Source organism: Mesoplodon bidens, assembly GCF_964165515.1.
Source record: "Mesoplodon bidens genome assembly, chromosome: 18".
In the NCBI taxonomy this organism is placed as follows: Eukaryota; Metazoa; Chordata; class Mammalia; order Artiodactyla; family Ziphiidae; genus Mesoplodon; species Mesoplodon bidens.
Window position 1 is genome coordinate 11,248,942 of NC_138175.1, and position 22,249 is coordinate 11,271,190.

General features: G+C 41.7%; 1 protein-coding gene across 1 annotated transcript in view; it reads left to right on the top strand.

The window, feature by feature from the left end:
• ADAMTS18 (ADAM metallopeptidase with thrombospondin type 1 motif 18) overlaps positions 1–22,249 on the top strand; it is a 152,817-nt gene that overhangs the window by 80,032 nt on the left and 50,536 nt on the right. Inside the window, exons 7-11 of the mRNA XM_081217380.1 lie at positions 1,107–1,244; positions 3,270–3,423; positions 8,427–8,522; positions 12,523–12,671; positions 19,437–19,609. Of these exons, the coding sequence (XP_081073506.1) occupies positions 1,107–1,244; positions 3,270–3,423; positions 8,427–8,522; positions 12,523–12,671; positions 19,437–19,609 (710 nt within the window). The remainder of the gene's footprint in view (positions 1–1,106; positions 1,245–3,269; positions 3,424–8,426; positions 8,523–12,522; positions 12,672–19,436; positions 19,610–22,249) is intronic.

Sequence of the window (22,249 nt, forward strand, 5' to 3'; positions counted from 1 at the left end):
CTTATTTCCCCATCCTCTTCCAGTTTAATATGGCCTGAAGTAAGCTCTGTCTTTGTGGTGTGTGTATTCTATGTGCATATAAACTTTAATGTCACATTTATGCTACCAGTTAGGAGATTTGGGAGTCATTGAGGTGTAATGTATATGATTTCTAGGTAAACCACCTAAAATTATTTTTACTCTGTTATTGCTAGAACCTTCTTTGGTGAAATAGGCCAAATTAAAGTCTTCTCAAAAAATGCATTCAAAAGAAGTCCATCATGCACCTTCAGTAGATGGATTCAACAATTAATTTTCAAAGCTGTTTATGACTGTAGGTAGGGGAATTTAATTATATAAAGAGTCTGTGATTTCAGCAATAAAGTGATCATCATTAGAAGTTTATATGTCACACTAATGCATGAAGAGTCAATAAACAAATATAATCAGGGCTTCCCTGGTGGCGCAGTGGTTGAGAGCCCGCCTGCCGATGCAGGGGACGCGGGTTCGTGCCCCAGTCCGGGAGGGTCCTGCATGCCGCGGAGCGGCTGGGCCCGTGAGCCATGGCCGCTGAGCCTGCGCGTCCGGGGCCTGTGCTCCGCAACGGGAGAGGCCACAGCAGTGAGAGGCCCGCGTACCGCAAAAAAAAAAAATATATATATATATATATAGATAGATATAGATATAGATATAGATGTATATATATAATCAGCTTCTGTCTGTACTTAACTCCTACTCATTCTGAAATTTCTTACCACAGTTCCATACGGGTGACAAGAAAAATATTTTTGCTGTTTGGAATAAAAGAATTTGACTGTCTCATCATTTTAGTTTAACTTGGAAATCTTGACCAAAAGTTTCTTGCCCTTAAAATCTGTAGCACGTATATCCTTCTTTGATTTTGTGGCCAAGATATAATATTAAAAAGCCCTTAGCATTCTTTAGAATTTTCTACATGAATTTTACAACAATAGATAGTACCTCGTTTTGTCTTTCCCTTTTCTTACAATGTCTATGACTGTCCCTCACTTGGGTTCCCTGATTCTCAATACATCTTTTTCTTCCTCTGCTTATAGTTTGGGAAATGGGTTCCCAGAAGGCTTTCTGTTTTCTTCTTTCTGTTTTAGTTTCGGCATGGTTCACGATGGGGAAGGCAACCCCTGCAGGAAAGCGGAAGGCAACATCATGTCTCCCACGCTGACCGGAAACAATGGGGTGTTCTCATGGTCCTCGTGCAGCCGGCAGTATCTGAAGAAATTCCTCAGGTAAGACAGGCCAGAGCCAGGGGCGTTCCCAGGTTTGGAGTAGTGACCGTGAACGGTGCTCAACAGACATGAAAACAAATACTTGGTGGATTGATGACGATGATATTGTCATGATTATTGTTGAAGAAATACAGTGAAGGTCTAATATTGTGCTAAATGCTCCTCATATATTGCCCCATTCAATCCTCACATCATCCTATTATTATCCTCATTCTAGAGTTGAGGAAACTGAGTCTTAGGGAGGTTAATTGTGCTTAAGGGTCTATAGCTGGTAAGTTGTCAACATAAGACTCACACTTAGGTCTGTTATGACTCCATGGTCTGTGCTTAGAACTCTCTCTCCTCTATGATGTCCAGAGGTTGCTGGATGTATTGCCTTTTTACTGTAACTAATTATTTTAATCTAATCAACTCAGTCATAAGAGTATTAAAAGCACTAAAATGGTGTGCTTGTGTTACACTGAATGGAGCCTTGTGTTGATTGGCTCTTTTGTTTGAAATGGCCATGAGCTAGCTCTGTCCAAGAGACATCCAAAGGGCATGATGATAACTCTGTAAAGTCCCTTCAATAACTCAAAACTCCTAGATTTCATTAGTAAAATGGGAGTTAGGAAGGTAGCACTATTTGATTCATAGTAAATGATGAACACAAACTTGAAACTCTTCGACATTTCCTTTGATTTCCTTAAATATATTTGACCATTTTACAACACTAGAGTTGTGGTTAAACATACATGTATTGTATCATTTTATATGTATGTAGATATAGCTTGTTAATCTAGGTTGACTCGCAAGAACACTCAGGTTCTTATCGCATCTCCCTTTGACCAGATATTAGGGAAACTAACCAAGTTTCTTTGAGAATTATTATTCCCCTGGTGCTTTTTTGTTTGAACCTGTGCCAGTGCATATTATTTGCAGATGTTTACAGAATTAGCCATACACACAGGCAAGGCTGATTCAGTGGAAGGGTGTCTAACCAAATGATGCCCCAAAGGATAGTAAAAAATTGACATGCCTCTCGCTATGTGACTTTCTCACATAGAAGATTTTCTAATTCATTTTAAATTTATGATCCGGGGCCTGAAGTTATCTCTTCTATTTCATGTGAGAATGGAATCAGTAAATATTATAAATCAAGGTCAATTTAGTATAGATTGAACTTCCATCATTTTTATGATGTAGTTAAATGCTTTTTTGTGTATAATAATAATAACAGCAACAGAAGCTAACTTTGAATGCTTCCTACACTGTGGTGAGCATGTTACATTGTCTCGCTTGATGTGTTAACAACTCTTATCGAAGTCAAATTATGTCAGTAATGAGATGTATAAGAGTTGATCTTGATTGCATGGTTGACTAGGACCCCCATCTGTCTGACTCCAAAATCACACGTAACCACCGTACTGTTTTACCTCTCAGTGACATCCTAGTTTAATTACTTAAGTAAGTGGAGATAAGGTGCTTTCTATGAAAATCCATCCCATTAAGACTGATTTTTTTTTCTCAATGCATCCTTTGTCCTGATTCCCTGATTTGTTTCAAAATCTTTTTCGTTTTTTGCTCATAAAGATTGAGGTAAAATACATCTTTGACCACTGCCCCATTGTCTGTAAAAAATACAGCGTGACTTTCAACTCTGTGAAGACAAGTAACTGTCTCTAACTAGTTTATTTTGTAACTTCAATACTCACCACAGAGTAGGCACTCAGACAAATTTGTCGAATATTGTTGAATGAGACTATTGGGGAAAGTTTTCAAATATACTGACTTCTCCCATCTCCTAGTAGGTCAAGCCTCACAAGTTGGATGGCTATAACTTCCAGTACCATGTGCAACACTTTGCAGTTGTGTAAATTTCATCTTCTTAGACGGGACAGGAATCACTCTTTTAACTTTAAGCATGTACCTATTTCTTTGCCATGTTACATTTTTCTTCACATGAATGCATTCAGAGGTATGGTGTTTTGTGTGGCCAGATCACAGATAGACATGGTAACTAATAAGGACGTGTTATCACTGCAGTACACCTCAGGCTGGGTGTCTGGTGGATGAGCCCAAACAAACAGGACAGTATAAATATCCGGACCAACTACCAGGACAGATTTATGATGCTGACACACAGTGCAAGTGGCAATTTGGAGCAAAAGCCAAGTTATGCAGCCTTGGTTTTGTGAAGGTATGTTTGCTTGTGATTTCAAACTTACATTAAGATTCTATCGTGTGTCTGTGTATCTACCAGAAGTATAAACATTTGGTTTGCTAAGGCCAAGGGTTAGAGTCTGGGTTATCTCTAAAATGTCATCTGTTTGGCGTGATAATTAAGTGGCAATTTTACTGTCAGTGAATTATCCAGGCTTATCCCCTATAGACCGTGCCTGGTTTAAATACCATCTGACTGCGTCCTTGAAAGAAAATTCCTCCTCTGTAGACAAAGATTTTATCACAAGTAGTAAATCTAGATACAGTAGCTTTTACCTACTGCTCGTAACTGTTTTTGTTATCATTCTTTCATATTCCCTTTTAATGTAATTCATATAAGATCATCACCACCTCAGAAGACATACATATGTCTTTTACAGTAATATGAACATGATCATTGGTAGCTAACTTTTTTGTATGTGTCTTGAGTAATCGTAACACTTTTTTTGTATGTATGTTGAGTAATCTTTTGTTTTTTTGAGAATCAAGGTGTATCTTGAGTAATCTTAACACAATTTTTGTGTCATCTTTCATTCAGGAAAGACTTACATGTTTTGTAAATAAGTTGATTTGAATCATTTCTTTTAGATTCTCTGCATATAAGCGATATCATATGATATTTGTCTTTCTCTGTCTGACTTACTTCACTTAGTATGATAGTCTCCAGATCCATTCATGTTGCCACAAATGGCATTATTTCATTCTTTATTATGGCTGAATAATATTCCATTGTGTATATATAGCACATCTTCTTTATCCATTCATCTTTGCTCTACACCTGAAAGTAACACAACATTGTTAATCAACTATACTCCAATATAAAATTAAAAGTGAAAAAAAAAGAAAGACTTACCTTTCTGTGAAAAAGATATATGGGAAAACGCAAAAGTCCAGGACGTAGAAATGGGAGAAGCATGGTTCCAGCTGGTTGACAACTACATCACTGACCATCTCAACATCCCTAAAAAGTAGAATCATTTTTAAGTTGGTTAATTCCTAGTATCCAAAGAGAAACGTGGACATTCTAGGTATCTGGATACATGGAAATTTTGGAGATTTATAGCTCCTCTTCCCCTCTCTATTCCTATTCCTTCTCCTCCTCCTTTCTTCTCCCTCCTCCTTTTTCTCCACCACCATCACCACTACCATTACCACCCTCGTCAGCAACCCCACTGCCATCGCGATCACCATGACTACTGTCCTCCGTCACCACCATCCACCATCACCCCCAGCAATTGCTAAGTGAGCCTCTGCTCACATAAGGCATTCCACTTAGAGACTTAGTTTACTTTTCCTCAATCTTCACAAAAGCCTTTTGAAGTGAGAATTATCACCCACTTTTTAAGTGGAGCTCAGAGAATGTATTCCATTTGCCCAGAGCCACAAAAAAAAAGCTTCCTTGGTGGAAGCTAAACAAATTGCATCACCCACATGGATGTTAAGCTTCCTCCTCTTCATTTGTTAACACCAGTGTTTCCTAAACGTCAGCATTAACATTCAGTCCTTAACAATTACCTTTATTAGTTGTGCCATATCTCTGTATTATTTTTCACTTGTTGCTTTTCTATGAATCAACTCATTTAAAAAAAAATAAAAGTCCAGTCCTAAGAAATAATAACCACCAAATCGCCAGTTTGATATAGGATTGCATATTTTTCTAGTGCAATTTAAATGCATAACCATTAGGAAAGTTTATGCATACACTATCCACATTTTTTGGTGTATCCTCCATGGTATGTGGATCTTAATTTGGCAAACGCCTAGTGAGCTGGAGAAGGCTGAACACGGGACAGATTTGGGGGGACAGCTGGGGAATTTTGTTTTGGACATATTAAGTTTGAGATGCTTGATAGAGTTTGATATGCAAGGACCATTACCATTTTGAGTATGTCACGCTTCCCCAGAAGGGGCATCCAATCTTCAGAATACAGCAGGAGAAGGTAGCCAACCAGGGACAGAACAGAACAACATACGGCATTGAGACTCTTTCCTTAAAGAGTCACATCCCGGCAACATGAGACCTTTGGAGTCTCCGTGGTTATTCTCCTTTCCCTTAAATTATGACTTAAGTCTAGGGAATTATATAGATAAGGAAAAGTTAGATGAATAGGCTGGGGAAAAAAGAGGGAAGGATAAGCCAAAAAGTGCAAACTCTCCTTTCTGTTTACTTTGAAAGGAAGCCTTCTCAGAGGGCTCTCGGGTCGTCAGAGCATGTCGTTGGCTCTAATTACGTTTGACTTCTGTACTTCACCGCAGAAGAAATAACATGTTCATACAGCCTGTCGTATTTCACTCTGGAATCCCTGTGCTTTTGTGTTTTGCTTTATTTTCCTGGTCTTCTCCAGCTGCCCCCTTTCCTTAGCCCTGTGGCTTGGCGTTGGCTGTGGAATGAGGGGGTCTCCTTTGCTTTGGTCCACCCTGGGGTCATTTTGGCGGCTGCCGCATAGGCTCCGGGTGTGGGTTATGGCTTTCCCCTGGCTGTAAGAGGGAAAACAATTTAATTCTGAAAGCCTTTCGAACTGCGGCTTTGTTTCAATGGTTACCTCCCTTACCTCCATTTTGATGTAGATTGTCCTTTTCCCGGCTTAACTTGTCCCCCCATGACCCAATAGGGGAGCACACGGAGATAATGAACCTCATTCATTTTGTTGGAAGGCTGCCTTAGGCTTTCTACTAATGTCAGTAGCAGTTCCATTTCCATGGGAAATGTTTCCATATTGTGTCTTCTGAGCTGTATTGAGCTTTGGATATAGTATGTGTGGTGCCTCTCTGGGGCCGCTGCTGGTGGTGGTGTTTCCAAGCAGTGTCCTAGAGGTCCTTCCCTTCTCTTTTTGGGAGAAGAATTTTACGGTCCGTAAGACCAGGCTCACTGCCTGTATCTCTCGTTTCCTTGTGTTTTCTTTTCTCAGTCCCGTGGAACACTTTTTTTGTGAAATATTTCTAAGTATGTTCTTGCCATATTTTCTAACCATGAAATGGCTATTAACTGGAATGCTTGGAGAATCAGGTGCCTGCCTGGTTCATTGGATTTTCAGGAGTACAACACGTGACCACGTGTTGTACACGTGTTTTGTATCCTCGCTCATCGCTACTGTTTTCCCCAAAATAGATGTGTTCACTTTCTACCTTAGTCAATAGAATGTGGTGAACAAACTGGAATGACTTTGGCGATTCATGATTTTGACATTCCATTAATGATGTCATTCTGAAAAGCAACTCCACCTTTTGAGCTGGAAGAAATCTGGTTCAGTCCCCTTCCTTTATTTTTTTATTTCTTTTATTTTTGGCTGCGTTGGGTCTTCATTGCTGTGCCCAGGCTTTCTCTAGTTGTGGCGAGCGGGGACTATTCTTCTTTGAGGTGCGCAGGTTTCTCATTGCGGTGGCTTCTCTTGTTGCGGAGCACGGGCCCTAGGCGCGTGGGCTCAGTAGTTGTGGCATGGGGGCTCAGTAGTTGTGACTTGCGGGCTGTAGAGCACAGGCTCAGTAGTTGTGGCGCACAGGCTTAGTTGCTCCGCAGCATGTGGCATCTTCCTAGAGCAGGGTTCGGGCAGGCAGATTCTCAACCACTGTGCCACCAAGGAAGTACCCCCCCTCCTTTATAGATAGGCAGCCAAGGCCTGGAGAAGTTGAGAGCTTTCTAGCATCCATTGATGGCACATCCAGGTCCAGAGCAATGGTCAAGGATCCAGACTCTGAAATCAGGACAGTTTGAGTCCTGCCTTTGCCACTTACCAGCTGGGAGACTTTACAGCTTGAAACTGTCAGCATCTTGCTCAGTTTCCTCATCTCAATGAGTTTATAAGAGGAATTACTGTTCACCACTAAATGGTGTTAACGACAGTATTTATTTCCTATGCCTGCTGTAATAAATTTCCACAAACGTAGTGACTTAAAACAACTCAGATTTATTTTCTTGCAGTTCTGGAGGTAGACATCTGAAATGCATCACACTGGGCTAAAATCAAGTGTTGGTGAGGTCGTGTTCCTTCTGGAAGCTCTAGAAGAGAGGCCATTCTCTTGCCTTCTCCAGCTTCCCAAAGTGGCTGGCGTTCTTGGGTCACGGCCTCTTCCTCCATCTTCAAAATCAGCAACACCTCCCTGAGTCCTCCCCCTGCTGCCATCTCTCTGGTTCTCTTCTGTCTTCCTCTTCCCTGTTTAAGGACCCTTGTGATTACCTTGGGCCCATCTGGAAAATCTAAGCACTTCCCCATCTCAAGGTCAACGGATTAGCAACATTAATTTTATCTATATCTTTAATTCTCCTTTGCTGTATAACCTAATATAGTCACAGGTTCCAAGAATTAGGCCATGGTTGTTTTGGGGGCCATCATTCTGCCTACTACAATCCAGCATGAGAGTTAAATTATTTCATAGGCCTAGTGTAAGAATTAAATTGTCCAAATGCTTGAAAATTATTATAAAGGTGAAGAAGGAATGATGATGATCATTTACACCATTTATCCTTGAGAACAACCCTGTTGAGGCATGTGCTAATTTTATCACTTATTCACAGGTGAGAAAACTGCAGTTTAAAGGGCTTCTATAGCATGCCCATAGGTCCTGCAACCGGGAAATGCAGGACAAGGATTTGAATCAGACATGCATTATTCCAGTCTTGGTCTGTTCTGCTTAAATGATGATGATGATGATGGTGATGGTGATGGTGGTGATGATGATGGTAGTGATGATGGTTAGAAACCAGATCTCTTAGTTAAAAGGCAAATAGTCTCCAAATTAACTATTGTTACCTCCCAGTCATTACTAAACACACATGACTATATGGGTAGTGTAGAAATTTCCTGCTTACATATTTGCTAGGACATATTACTGGTTACCTTGCTACTACTAACTTCACTTGACTCTACTTTCTGGATAATGTCCCATTTTGGCCACCTGAAAATAGAATGTTTTATACAACAGGTTTGAATATTTTTGTTTTTATTGTATCATCACCCTTGCCATCTCTTTCTTTACTTTCAGGACATTTGCAAATCACTTTGGTGCCACCGAGTGGGCCACAGGTGTGAGACCAAGTTCATGCCTGCTGCGGAAGGGACCGTTTGTGGCTTGAGTATGGTAAACTGCATACTTGTTAGTTTTTAGTTCTAGAGACTCAGTACAGTGTAGAACCCAAACTATTTGTACTGTGACATCAGACTGGAATGCTTTGGCTTCATCTGTTTTCTGACTTTGCTTTCAATTAACCAGCATTCTTTAGCAGCTATTCTAAAACTCAATGCGAATATAACCAAGTTGGCTCCATCTTTTCAGAAGGTTTCTTTCCTTTTGCCTTTGTTTTCCATTTTTAGATGGAGGCTTGGGTTCAAATGTTTCTAGTTCAACGAGCTGGAGCGTTTCATTGTTTACTGTTTGCTTTTTAAACTTGATTCAGTGTAGACAAGCCTTGGGAAGCAGATCTTTCCTTTAGTAGCAAAGGAAGGACTGTGCCTCCATACAAAGCCTGTGTGATGCACCTCACAGGACCAATCACTGAGCTACTGACATGCCCGATAGCAGCATCCTGTCCCTTATAGCAACGTATCTTGCAGGGCAAGCTGCATCTCCATCTAGGTTGTACAGAAAGTCTTTTCGCTTGCAATATCTTCAACCCTAAGAACCATTTCTATTATGGAAGATTATGGGAGATTTCTGTGCTTTGAAGGAAGGACTCTCATATATGAGTTTCTATTTTTCTTCCCCTTTCCCAGTAGAGTCTGGAGGGAAAGATACACTTGAGGTCCCAGTAAAATGATCCAGATTTGAAGCATAACTTTGAAATACCATGACAGAGAAGCTGTGAACAATGAGAGAGCTGGAGATATTGCAGGTTTTTCGGTCTCTGCCATTGGCTCTCTTGAGACAGCCAAGCCTGTAGAAAAGAATTGGCCACTTAAATTGAATTCAATTCCATCATAATTTCTTGACCACTAGATATCGGTGAAATATCTACAGAGATAAATAAAACTCCATTTTATCTCTTCAAACATTTACAGTCCAGTGGGGGAACCTGCACAGAAGCCAATAACTTTGGTTCTTTTTAAACACATCTTCTTGAAGTGCGTAGCTGCTATCGAAGCTCAAGTGAATAAGAAGTGAATCCTGCTTGGAAATAGGGGTGCAATTAAAATAAACTACGATGACTGGGTGCCCCAAGATGGCTGTTGGAATTTGAATTTGAAGTTCTTCAGTTGGGTGAAAGAGAGACTTTTTCAAAGAGACCAGCAATAAAGACAAAGACACAGACACACGAAATAAATGAATATTCAGAAGATGCTCTCTGATATTTGTTAAGGCATTTCTTCAATACCTCTAAAAAGATTTTATTTTTTAACTCTTTATTTTAAAGAAGATAAACATTAAAAAAATTGAAGCATCATATGCGATTTTTAATCAGATGTTCTGGTCTTAGGAAATCTCAGTAAGGATTCTCAATGAAAATGTGCAGAAGGGTGTTTTAGCTGTGGTGATACAAAACAATGAATTAATTGAATATGTAAGTACTGCTCACATCATTTTTATTTTTGGAGTGTCAAAGTTTCAAACTTGCAACTTGAGTATTAGTGGGCATTCTTTCATTAAGAAAGCAACAGCATTAAACATGAGAGGGATGTACGAGAAAAGATTTATATAGTGAATGAGGAAAGTAAGTGATAAATGGCATAGATCAAAGGTCTGTTATGTAAATACACCCAGGATCTAGTTCGACAGGGGCTAAACTGCTTCTGGATTAGACTTAAGTTAATATAGCATGAGATTAATCAAGCCAGAAATTAGAAAATAGATGTCCCTAGACCACTGCCCCCATCTCACTATTTTGAAACACCAGACTATGGTTATATAATAAACTGCGGAAAAGCCCTTACCTGTAAGGTCACCCTCAGTTGAGAGCATTCTGGTAACTTCCACCCAGCTTCACTCCAGTATAATTACACTGCGCTCATAGATATGGTTCTTGGAGTCTTCTTTCCCTAGGGGATGTAATTGGCTATTCATTAAACTGTAAACTCCATGAGGCCAGGGCCATGTCTTGTAGAGTAGCAGTCACCCTATGTTTTGTTTCTTTCATTGTAACTGAAACCCACCTGAATCCTCCCTGCCCCCTTCTCGCTGGTCCTTCAGTGGTATTTGTGCCACGAATACTGGGAAACATGTGAGGATATGAAAGTCTCATACTTCTATCTAGGTTATGTGTACGAGGAAAGAAAGGTTTGTGCTTGCTGTCTATTATAAAAGGTATTTGCCCAAGTCATGGCCATTTAATTTGAAATTAGAAGCAGTGATAGAGGTATATATGAATAGATCCATATAACTATATATGTATATATCTTACATATTACGTTTTATATGTAATAAACATGCAGATCGTGCATGTATGTTTGTATATTCCTATGTATTCCTGATTTCTCTACTGATTAAAAACGCCAGAGGAGACAAATCTCTGAGCAGCTTAACTTGATACTAGGATGAATGCTGAAATAAAAGAAAGGCAAATTAATTGAAGGATTGGAACAGATTTCAAAATCATATTTCTAAAAAATAAAAAAAATTCGACTTAAGATGCATTGGTCAGTCATTTGCCTCCGAGGTGAGTAGTAAATATGTCCTTAGGCTACTGAGTTTAAATCCGGTCTCAGCTAGTTGTGTAGCTAGTTGGGTAGTTTGAGCAAGTTAGTATTTCTTTGCTAAATTTCTCTCACTCAGAAAATAGTTATTAACTGTGACGTGCTTTGTGAAGGTTATTTTAGATACTGCATATGAAGTTTTCCCTCATCTTGCCCCCAGCACCATTGTGCACACAGAGAAGCAACTTAATAAAGTGTAGCTGCTGTTGTTGTTATTATTGGCTCTTGTTGTTATTTTGTCCCAGCCACTGAGCTCAGCGCCTGAGAGACGCAGCCATTCTTGGTGGGGAAGATTCAGGTTCGTGCTTATGGTTGACAAAATCCTCAAATGACCCATTGCTTCCCCCGTCAAAGTTCTCAACAACATTATATGATTTCATGCAAACTCTGAAGTAGCAATTAATCCAGGGAAAAGAAAAATGGAAAACAGAAGAATTCATCAGCACATGGCAAGAAACTGAAGGAAGGAAGCCATCTCTTGACCTAGTCAAAGCGCACTAGCAACCAAGCCTCACAACAAACCGCCACGAAGCCAAGTGTATCACGGGGGAAAAGTGGAGATTTGAACGTGAAACCAACTCCCCGTAATTCTGTAACCGATCCCCACTCCTCGGCAGAACCTGGCACGATCCAAACCCCAACCCTTTGGATCTAATTGCAGAGGCTTTTAGGCAAGTGTGCAATTATGCTCTAAGTCATGCAGAACTTGCTCGTAATAAAAGCGCCGCAGGGGGAAAAAGGAAAGCACTCCCAGCGGTGAGTGCAACCCCAGAGGACAGAGGTGACCCACAGAACTGGACTGGATGACAAAGAAAAACTCAAATGGAAAGGTCAGCACAGAAAACAGCTCTCGGACTGAGCAGATCACCAGCACATGAGAGACCCAGAGCTGATTCAGAAAAGACACTCAGTTCAAAGTCATCAGAGGGTCTGACACAGGGACCTTTCATACAGAAGGGCAAAGGTGTCATCTAAAAGCACAATTTGTGTAGCCTGAAAGCTACTCGGTTTCAACAGAAATGCTCTATAGGGATGATTTGAAATAAAAACGTATGCATACTTATATCTGTCTTTCGGATGTGATAATCATGATAAATTCTGTGTTCATATCTGAAAAACTGATTCTCCTGGAAGAAAAAATGAGCCCAAGGGTTCTCTGAGCCCCATTGTTTCCAAATATCAAGGGAGGCTCGCCTTCGTGTCTGCGCTGCCTCCGTAGGCGGTAGGGTAGATCCTTATCTGAACATGTCACCTGGCCAGCTCACAAAGCCTGTCCTGTCATACTCAGCCTTTTGGTGACAAATGCCCCTTCTCCCTAGATGTCAGCCTTTCAAAATGCACGTGGCGAAGGCAGGGTACCAGTGTGTATGCACAGCTAGCGAAAGGGATGCTATCAAGGCATCTCTGCGTGCTTTCCCCAGGTGGTCTCTGAAAGTCACACATTCTTTTCACAGTGGTGTCGGCAAGGCCAGTGTGTCAAGTTTGGGGAACACGGGCCTCGGCCCATCCACGGCCAGTGGTCCACCTGGTCGAAGTGGTCAGAGTGTTCCCGAACGTGTGGTGGAGGCGTGAAGTATCAGGAGAGACACTGCAATAACCCCAAGTAAGGCTCTGACACAAAGTCAGTATTTGTAAGGCATGAACCTTCAGCCTGTTACATATTGCATCTTTGTCTGTCTTGTTTATACCTGTTTTTAAGTGTAGTTTTCTTCCATCTGCTTAATAGCAATCAATGAATGAGGGTTTTACTGCTTATATATAAAGGGTGTATGCACTGGGGGAGGTATGACGGGCAGAAACCTCAAAACAGCAAAGGAGTTATTCTCTGTGTGACTCTGCTATCAGGGACTCCAGTAATGGTGTGAATTACTTTCTGCATCTAAATTAGAGCTGCATGCGTGGGGTGTTGTAGAACAGAGAAGCTTGGCTGGTAGACGTGTGTGTGTGTGTGTGTGTGTGTGTGTGTGTGTGTGTGTGTGTGTGTGTGTGTGTGTGTGTGTGTGTGTGTGTGTGTGTGTGTGTGTGTGTGTGTGTGTGTGTGTGTTTGCAAACTGATGAACTGGAGAAAGTTTGCTGATTTTTGCCTTACAGGAATGTACATCAGCATGTGTTGACAGATCAGCCTGACTTTTCAAGAGAAACCAGAAATCCGAAAAACTGTTGTGTGAAACTTCCCAATTTTTAAAATATTGACAACAAATTCAATTTTCTTTAGAAAAATAAAATGCTGGGAGGACTAATCCAAACATCCCTGGGTTGAGATTGGCTTGTGGGCACCATCTGATCTGGTGGTCCTGGGAGTCTGAGCTGCCCTCTGTGCTCTGTGAAATGAAGGTGGTTTTAGGTTCCTTTTATCTGCTCTAATCTGCATGTGAAACAAGTGTGAGATGCACAGTTCCTGACTGGAGTGGTGATGTCCAAAGAGCTCAGAACTTGGGGATGGAACGATACGACTCCACATCCTGGGTCTCTCACTTGTGGCTTTGGGAAGGTCGCTTGAACTTGGAGGTTGGGTTATGTATAAAATGCAGATGACAGCGCCCACCTCACATGGTTTGGGGGAATTAGAGATTGTGTCTGTAGAATTCCCAGCACACTGGGGAGCATCCATTGGGCATTTGGCAAAAGGTTCTGGGGTCCGTGTGGTTTTCATCATCCTCATCCTAAACTCGCCAGGAACATGGGTAACAGAGGGTCAGTCCTCAGAAACAGCGGGCAGAGGCCTTCCTGATGAAATTGGACTTTGGAGAAGGCTATGGGGATGAGAAGAAACTGATGGGACCCTGAAAAACTAGTGGATTTAATTTTACCACACGATTCGGTTGGTGGCATAGCATGGAGGTTGAGAACAGAGACTCTCAAGCCCAGGAACCTAAGTGAGCCTCCTGGTCCACCCCTTCCTTGCTAGGCGGCCTTGGACGGCTAACTCTCCCTGCTCTGGGTCCCTCATTTGTAAAAAAGGGATAATGATGGGACCTACCTCAACTGAGCTGGTACCTGTAAAGGGCTTTTCAAATTGCCTGGCACATGGCAAGCATTGCATAAATGTTTGGTGGATTGCAAACTTTTTTTTTTTAAGATGTTGAGGGTAGGAGTTTATTAATTAATTTATTTATTTTTGCTGTGTTGGGTCTTCGTTTCTGTGCGAGGGCTTTCTCTAGTTGTGGCAAGCGGGGGCCACTCTTCATCGCGGTGCGCGGGCCTCTCACTATCGCAGCCTCTCTTTTTGCGGAACACAGGCTCCAGACGCGCAGGCTCAGTAGTTGTGGCTCACGGGCCTAGCTGCTCCGCGGCATGTGGGATCTTCCCAGACCAGGGCTCGAACCCGTGTCCCCTACATTAGCAGGCAGATTCTCAACCACTGCGCCACCAGGGAAGCCCTGGTGGATTGCAAATTTAAATAAATAATGAAATTAGAGCAAAAGGAAATTTTTGAAAAGACAAATTGTACTTCATCTGAGCCGGGTCAAGAGGCCAGTTTGTTCCAAAATGTAAGGGAGGGTTTGGAGATGCTTTGACCATGGTTTGTTAGGTGCTTGCAATATCTCAGGCTGATCTAGGATCGCTCAGCTTTGGCACTCTTAACATTTTAGGCTGAAAATTTTTTGTTTGGGGGGTTTGTCCTGTATGTGGCAGGGCGTTTAGTAGCAATCCTGACCTCTACCCACTTGATGCCAGTAGGATGAGTCCCCCTGCCCCCAACCTCCAAGTTATGGCAATGAAAGTATCTCCAGACTTGGCCAAGCATCCTGTAGGGGGCAAAGTCGTTCCCAGTTGAGATGCTCTGCGCCTATGAGACCCAATAACTAGGTCTCGTGGTAGGGAGGCTTGTGATCCGTTTGCAGTTTATACCAGATTATTAAAAACACCCTCCTCATACTTTGAATGTAGCCCGTGTCTTGGATAGAATTGTTAAAATCATTGTATTACTTTTCATTTTTGCAGCATATTTCATGGATCTGGTTCTCATACATCGCAACATTTTACAATCTCGCTACTTTCCCAAGAAAGAAAGAGATTACCTAATTTAATAACTCTGCTGGTGAAGTGTATGAATGACGCCCCTGAGATTTAAATTAAAACCTCTCGTATCTGTGGGATTGAGAACACTCATTATAATAGGGCATTGTTCGTGGAAATAGCATACGGTAACTTTAGAGATGCCTATAAAAGAATTAATCACTGGAGTAGTTCCACTTGGTGCAGTTTTATCATTTTAAACAAGATTAAGGCTAATCAGGATTCTGTTTAATTATGCACGAAGTCACAAAACAAGTAAATGATTGGCTGCTTCGAGACAATTGAATCAGTTCTCCGCTCTTATTTCACATTGTTGTCGTAAAGCTGTTTTTTTCTCCCTCTTTCAAGTTACTTATTTCTCGCTTGCTTCAGTTTAAACACTTGGTCTGTTCAGATCAGCCTAACCATTTCATTTTTTCCCATGAAAAGCAATGTGAGCATTTCATTGCACAGTAATGATGGTTTTCTCAGAACATCGTTTGTTTCATAAAAAATGAATCATGTCTGGTTGGGTCATGGATTTATCCAACTTTTCAGCTTCAAAAGAATTGAAAGGTTATCTGGTTCTGGAATGGCGAGTACCTGGCACCTATGGTCCGTCTTCTTTGTCCCATGTCTGTGACAGACCTTTTTAATTGATCAAAGCCCCCTCTTTTCTGCTGTTCCCCACTGTGCCTCAGGAGCCTTCTCAAAAGACTTCTCCAGGCGTTTGCTCCCAATCAGGTTAGAACAGATACGTGAGTTGAAGCCTGTTGTTTCATCTGGTGATTCTGCAAATGGGTAGCCAGGGGAGACAGAGGGGCCCATTCAGAGGAGCAGCTCTTGCTCGGGTCACCGAGCTGGACATGGTAGAGTCAGACCAAGATCCCACTGTCTTCATCCTTACAGCGAACATTTTTTCTGGGTCCCTGGAAGAGGGCCTCGTGAGATGCCTATACACTCTGTTCGAGAAAATTAATAGTGAAAATTCAAATAGTAAAATGCAAATAGTGATAAGTAAATGTGCTAAGGCATTCTAGAACTCTCCTAAAACATGAGTCAACTTGAGAAAGAATATCATACCACTAGAGTTACAGTGCCAGGATAATCATTGAATCATATCTCTGGCCCATTTTTCAACCAGTAAATTCCGGGCTGAGCTGATTATCAGAATCACCAAGTGTGCTTTAAAAAACACTGACTTCGGGCTTCCCTGGTGGCGCAGTGGTTGAGAGTCCGCCTGCCGATGCAGGGGACACGGGTTCGTGCCCCGGTCTGGGAAGATCCCACATGCCGCGGAGCAGCTGGGCCCGTGAGCCATGGCTGTTGAGCCTGTGCGTCCGGAGCCTGTGCTCCGCAACGGGAGAGGCCACAACAGTGAGAGGCCCATGTAACGCAAAAAAAAAAAAAAAAAAAAAAAAAAAAAAAAAAACACTGACTTCTTGATATTCCTCATCATGTATTTTTATTGAGAAAGCCTTCAGAGGGCCCAGGAATATTATTTATGTATATGTATCTGTGTGTGTATGTAAATCACGTATATGTAAATATATGTATGTATAAATATATATGTGTGTATATGTGTATACGTATGTGATATATATATATATATATATATATATTTTTTTTTTTTTTTAAACAGAGCTTCCCAACCGATATTAATGATCAGCCAGTCAGCCAACAATAACCATTTGTAGTCAGGACTTGGTAAATTATGCAGAAGCAAATATGGGTATACTTTATAGTAGCTTAATACAAAGAAAAAATCAGGTGCCTAGATATTTGTTTTCTGTTGTTTTTTTTTAATGATAGCTCATTGTACGAAGGGACATCATGGTAGAATTTTCTGTTAATTTATCTTAATACTCATGTTCAAAGCTGCAGAAAAAAATGTATCTGTAATTGAGGATTTGATGGCAAAGTCCAAATTTTTTCCAGTCATTAAAAGTAGAAAGCACTGTAAAATAGGTACAATTTATTTGTGCTAGCTAGGCTGTGGACTCTGCCCTAAATTCTTTACCAACATTCTCTCAGATGATCATCACAGCTGTCCTCATTTTACAGATTAGGTGGTTAACGAAAATTGCCTAAAGTTAAGCTGGGCAAGAGCAGAGACTGTTTCAGTTCAGGTCTGCTTCACTGTCCAAGGCCAGTTCCCTAACCACTGGACACCACTGTCTCCCTCTTGGTCTTCTCATGCCCCACCCCTCTAGCCTAACTCAGTTAAATACATGCCGGGCAGAGCAGGACCAGCAGCCAGGAGAGCCCAAAGGGATGAGGTTGAGCTCTGTTCTGTCTCTTTCTAGACATGTGACCTTCACTGAGCACATTTTGGTAGCTCTATTAGCTGTTTCTCACTTCATCTATAAAATGAGGGGATGGCTATATGAGTTTTGAGGTCTTTCCCATGTTACAGTTTCTGAGTTGAAGAAGCCACACATGGTCCTCTTTCACTTTATTGAATCTGAGTAGTCTAAACGAAGCTTAAACTCTCCGACAAGAAAGGCTTACACTGAGAAAATTTTAATTATGACTTATAAAGATGACCAGGAAAGAGTAAGGCTCTCTTATGGCACTTTAAGGTTTTCCTAAATGCTTTTCAGATAATGATTTAAGAAGTCTTCAGGGATTTAATCTAGCACAATGACTGCTGAATGTTTTAGTAGTTGTTCCAGAATGTTTTGAAATAGCTTAAAAATCTCATTCTGGCGCTGTGACACTTCCCGTTTCTGTTGAATCCATTTTAGCATAGGAGAATTTGATAAAATATGCTGAAGCAAATCCAGGGGTGTTTTATAGCATTCTTGTGCTTCCTAAAGAGACAAGGAATTTTAATCACAGAAATTTATTAACTTGGAGCCTTCTTTCATGTTACATGTTTGCCTTGAGCTTTTGTACGAGGTGATCCATAGTTGGGATTTAGCCTTAGGAGAAAACTACAAAAATGGAAATGAAAAGAAGCAATTGCTTTGTGCCAGGAGTAAGCTGGGTAAGATGTCACTGGTAACTTTCAGCGTGGTTGACGTTTTATTTTGCTTTCTGGTTTTTGCAGTCTGCGTAGCAAGATCTTAAAGAGCTTGCATTAGATCATAATTATTTATGTTCTAATGGGATTCCCTACTCTGGAAATCCATTTCCCATTGTGCTTGGCAGGAAAGGAGCAGGCCACCTGCAACGTTAAAAAGCGATTATGCAGGGCTTCCCTGGTGGCGCAGTGGTTGAGAGTCCGCCTGCCGATGCAGGGGACACGGGTTCGTGCCCCGGTCCGGGAAGATCCCACATGCCGCAGAGCCATGGCCGCTGAGCCTGCGCGTCCGGAGCCTGTGCTCTGCAAGGGGAGAGGCCACAACAGTGAGAGGCCCGCCTACCGCAAAAAAAAAAAAAAAGCGATTATGCAGATGAAAACAAGGACATGTTTTGCCCCCAGAGTTTAGAATCAATTAGAATAAAGCACACGTGAGTCTGACGGTCATCAAACTCTCAGCTCAGTGACTGACAAAGCTGGATTGGAAAGTATGGCACGTAATATCCTCAGTGTCCTGACTGACCTTCTACGTCAGGGGTCCCCAGCCCCCGGGCTGCGGACTGGTACCGGTCCACAGCCTGTTAGGAATCGGGCCGCACAGCAGGAGCTGAGTGGCGGGCGAGGGAGTGAAGCTTCATCTGCCGCTCCCCGTGGCTCGCATTGCCTCCTGAACCATTCCCTGCCGTCCGCCCCCCACCCCGGTTCCTGGAAGAATTGTCTTCCACAAAACTGGTGCCAAAAAGGTTGGGGACCACTGTTCTACATCACAGCAGGTGCATGGCAAGTTGTAGGAAGATTACGGGAGTGGTCAGAGATGGGAGACAAGCTGGGGAGGAGTTGGGTCTGCGTTGAAAGAGCTTTGATGCCAACATGTGGGGCGTGTGTGTTTGCATGTGTAGCACACAAGCACACATCTACATTAACAAGAACATTTAGGTGTGTTTACAGATTTCCCTAACGCATGAGGTGATAGGATGAGTGTCAAGAATATGCCTCCATCAGTCTTTATGGAAATCGCCAGAATGTAAAAATTGGCTCAGAGGTGGCAAGTAAGTTTGGTCTAACATGGCAATTGATGAGCAGTGGTAGTGGCTACCCAAGGGCTCTGTTGAGAAAAGAAAGCAAAGAAAAAGAAAAATCCTTGATTGATTAGTTACGTCTGCCATGGGTATAAGAAGGGTTGGGACATAAGGGTAGTAGACTACGTATTTCCATTTGTGTAATGGACCGTATGCACTGCGTACACTGTGACCATGATCATCTTGATTGTCCCTCCTTATATTACTGCCTGTGACTAATAGCCTTTTGGTTGCTAGTATTAAAGATCTTGAATTTTCTTTTTAGGCCTCAGTATGGTGGCAAGTTCTGTCATGGCTCTAGCCGCATATATCAGCTGTGCAATATTAACCCTTGTAATGAAAATAGCTTGGATTTTCGAGCCCAGCAGTGTGCAGAATATAACAGCAAACCTTTCCGTGGATGGTTCTACCAGTGGAAACCCTATACGAAAGTGGAAGGTAATTTGGTCTCTACGAACCTCAAACAAATATGTCTCTATGTGAACAGTAACGTGAATGAACAACACAGAAGAAATTGCTGCCTGTGTAAAAAAGTTTCCATGTTTACCTTTCATTCCCCAGACCCGTCCTGGCCCAGTTTTTCATTCACTGCTTTAGGTTTTGTTTATTTTTCCACACTTTTTTTTTTCCACAAGACACCCCTTTCCTCCCACATGTATAAGTCGAAGAGTTCATGTGTTTGGAATGTACTTACGTTTCTAAACTTACCTTTGACATTTCAGCAATTAAGTCTCCCAGGGATGTTAATTGAAATTGGTATGAATTGTCCAGACCAAAAACTCATGAAACCATATATGCCCCATAGAGACACCATACTCGGTACCTGAGGTGGTAGATGATTACAAGCATGGAAAGGCCTATTTGCAGAGTGTACACACACACACGCATCATGAATAAAAAATGTCTCTATATTAAGTTCTTCGTACTTATTATACCTTAAAGTAATGGCTTGTATTTGATCTTTTATGTTGATTTGATTTGATTTGGGCTCAGCATCAAAATTTATTTTAGACCATCTGTACAAAGTACAAGTACCAAATTTAACATACTTTGTGTTACCTGTGCAGAATAAGCTGTCACCATTCTGGTTGTTTCCTTTTCATTTTTTTCCATTCACTTGCTTTATCAAAACTCATCCACTCTTCCTTTGGAAAAGGGATTAACGTGAATCCCAATTGTACATATGCAGAATGGGGAGAGACCAAATTTAATGGTAATTCATGGGAAATAAGATGGAGGGCTGCTTCTGTGCGAAAGCTCAGAATGAACCTATATAATCAGTGACCAAAAAGAAGCTAATGTAATCAGAGACATCGTTATAACAAGTAACATCTCCAAATCAAAGGGGATGGTACTACAGCTTTGCTCAACACCAGCCCAGCCGTTGCAGGAGTGTGAATCTAGTTCTGGGTCCAAAAGCTGCTTGTCTAAAAGCACAAATTGGGACTGACATTAAAATTCTGAAATCTGTGTCTTAGGAGAAAGCAGTGAGGGACTGACAGATGTTGACTGTAGGAGAGAAACTAGTTACCTTCAAAAATTCAAAGAGGGATTGAACAGAGGGAGATTTCAATTTATTGGAAATTGCTTCTGAAAACAGAATTAATTCACCTGCTCAGAAATTCCTATGGTTCCTATGGCCGTGTCCTCAGAGAGACCTTCCTTCCTGTCATTTTCTGAATCCTTTGCCCTGCTTTATTCTTCATTGCTCTTGGTGCGAGAATTGATACTGTATTGGCATTTATTCATTATCTTTCTCCCCACAAGAATTATTAGGTTCCCCAGGGTTGAAGCCTTTGTCCGCTTTGAGTATGCTTGTATCTCTCTCATCTAAGAACAGCGCTTGGAACATATTTATAACTTCTGGAACAAATGAATAAATAAATATCAACTGTCCTTAATGGAAGCGTGTCCCATCCTGAGCAGTGAATGCTCTATCACTAGAGACATTCTATCAGGAACTAAGAAATTACCTAGGAAGGGTGCCATGCAGCAGGTTCCCATGGACACTTAGGATAGCTGCAGTTTCTGTCAGTTCTGACACTTGAAGACTTATTTTCTCTTGGCTGTATTCGCCCCTAATTCCATGTTTCTCATCTATGGTTCTTTCTCCAAGACTCTCTTGTCCTTCCTTTGCTTTGTCTTCTTGGATAATCCTTGGTCTTTCCCACGTCTTCCTTTAAATATAGTGTGCACAGAATCTGTGGTTATCATCCTTTAGATAAGTTGTGGGTTGAATACATAAAGAGAAAGTGAAGCAGCTAAACTTTGTGACTTATAAAATGGTTTTTGATTTCACATGTCTTTCACTCATATTATTGCAGTTTTTACCAGGTAGGGAGCCCGGCATTTCATTCATTCACTCAACAGATGATGACTGAGTACTTACTGCCTGGGAGACACTCTGCTAGATACAGAGGCGAGTACATTGAATAAAACAGAGACCCCAGGAACTTCCCTGGCGGTCCAGTGGTTTAGACTCTGCGCTTCCACTGCAGGGGGCATGGGTTCTATCCCTGGTCAGGGAACTAAGATCCCACATGCCGCTTGGCCAAAAAATAACAATAAAGAATAAAAAACAGACACCCCAGCCTTAGGGTCGCACATCCTAGAGTGGGAGACAGAAAAGTTAAGGCCTTCTAATCCTTCCCTCTTCTCCTTTTGATACTTATTTAAAATCGAAAAGACTGACCATGATTTGAAGGTCTGTGCCATTCATGCAGTTTGGGAAAAATCAGGGGAAGAATTTATTCATAAACGTAGACAGTCTTTGTCTTCCAGTGATGAGTTTCCTTCTTGTTTCTGTTTTTTTGTTTTTGTTTGCTTGTTTTTTTTTTTTTTTTTTGCGGTAACGGGCCTCTCACTGTTGTGGCCTCTCCCGTTGCGGAGCACACGCTCCGGACGCACAGGCTCAGCAGCCATGGCTCACGGGCCCAGCCGCTCCGCGGCATGTGGGATCCTCCCGGACCGGGGCACAAACCCGTGTCCCTGCATCGGCAGGCAGACTCTCAACCACTGTGCCACCAGGGAAGCCCCTTGTTTCTTTTTTTTTAATTGAAGTATAGTTGATTTACAATG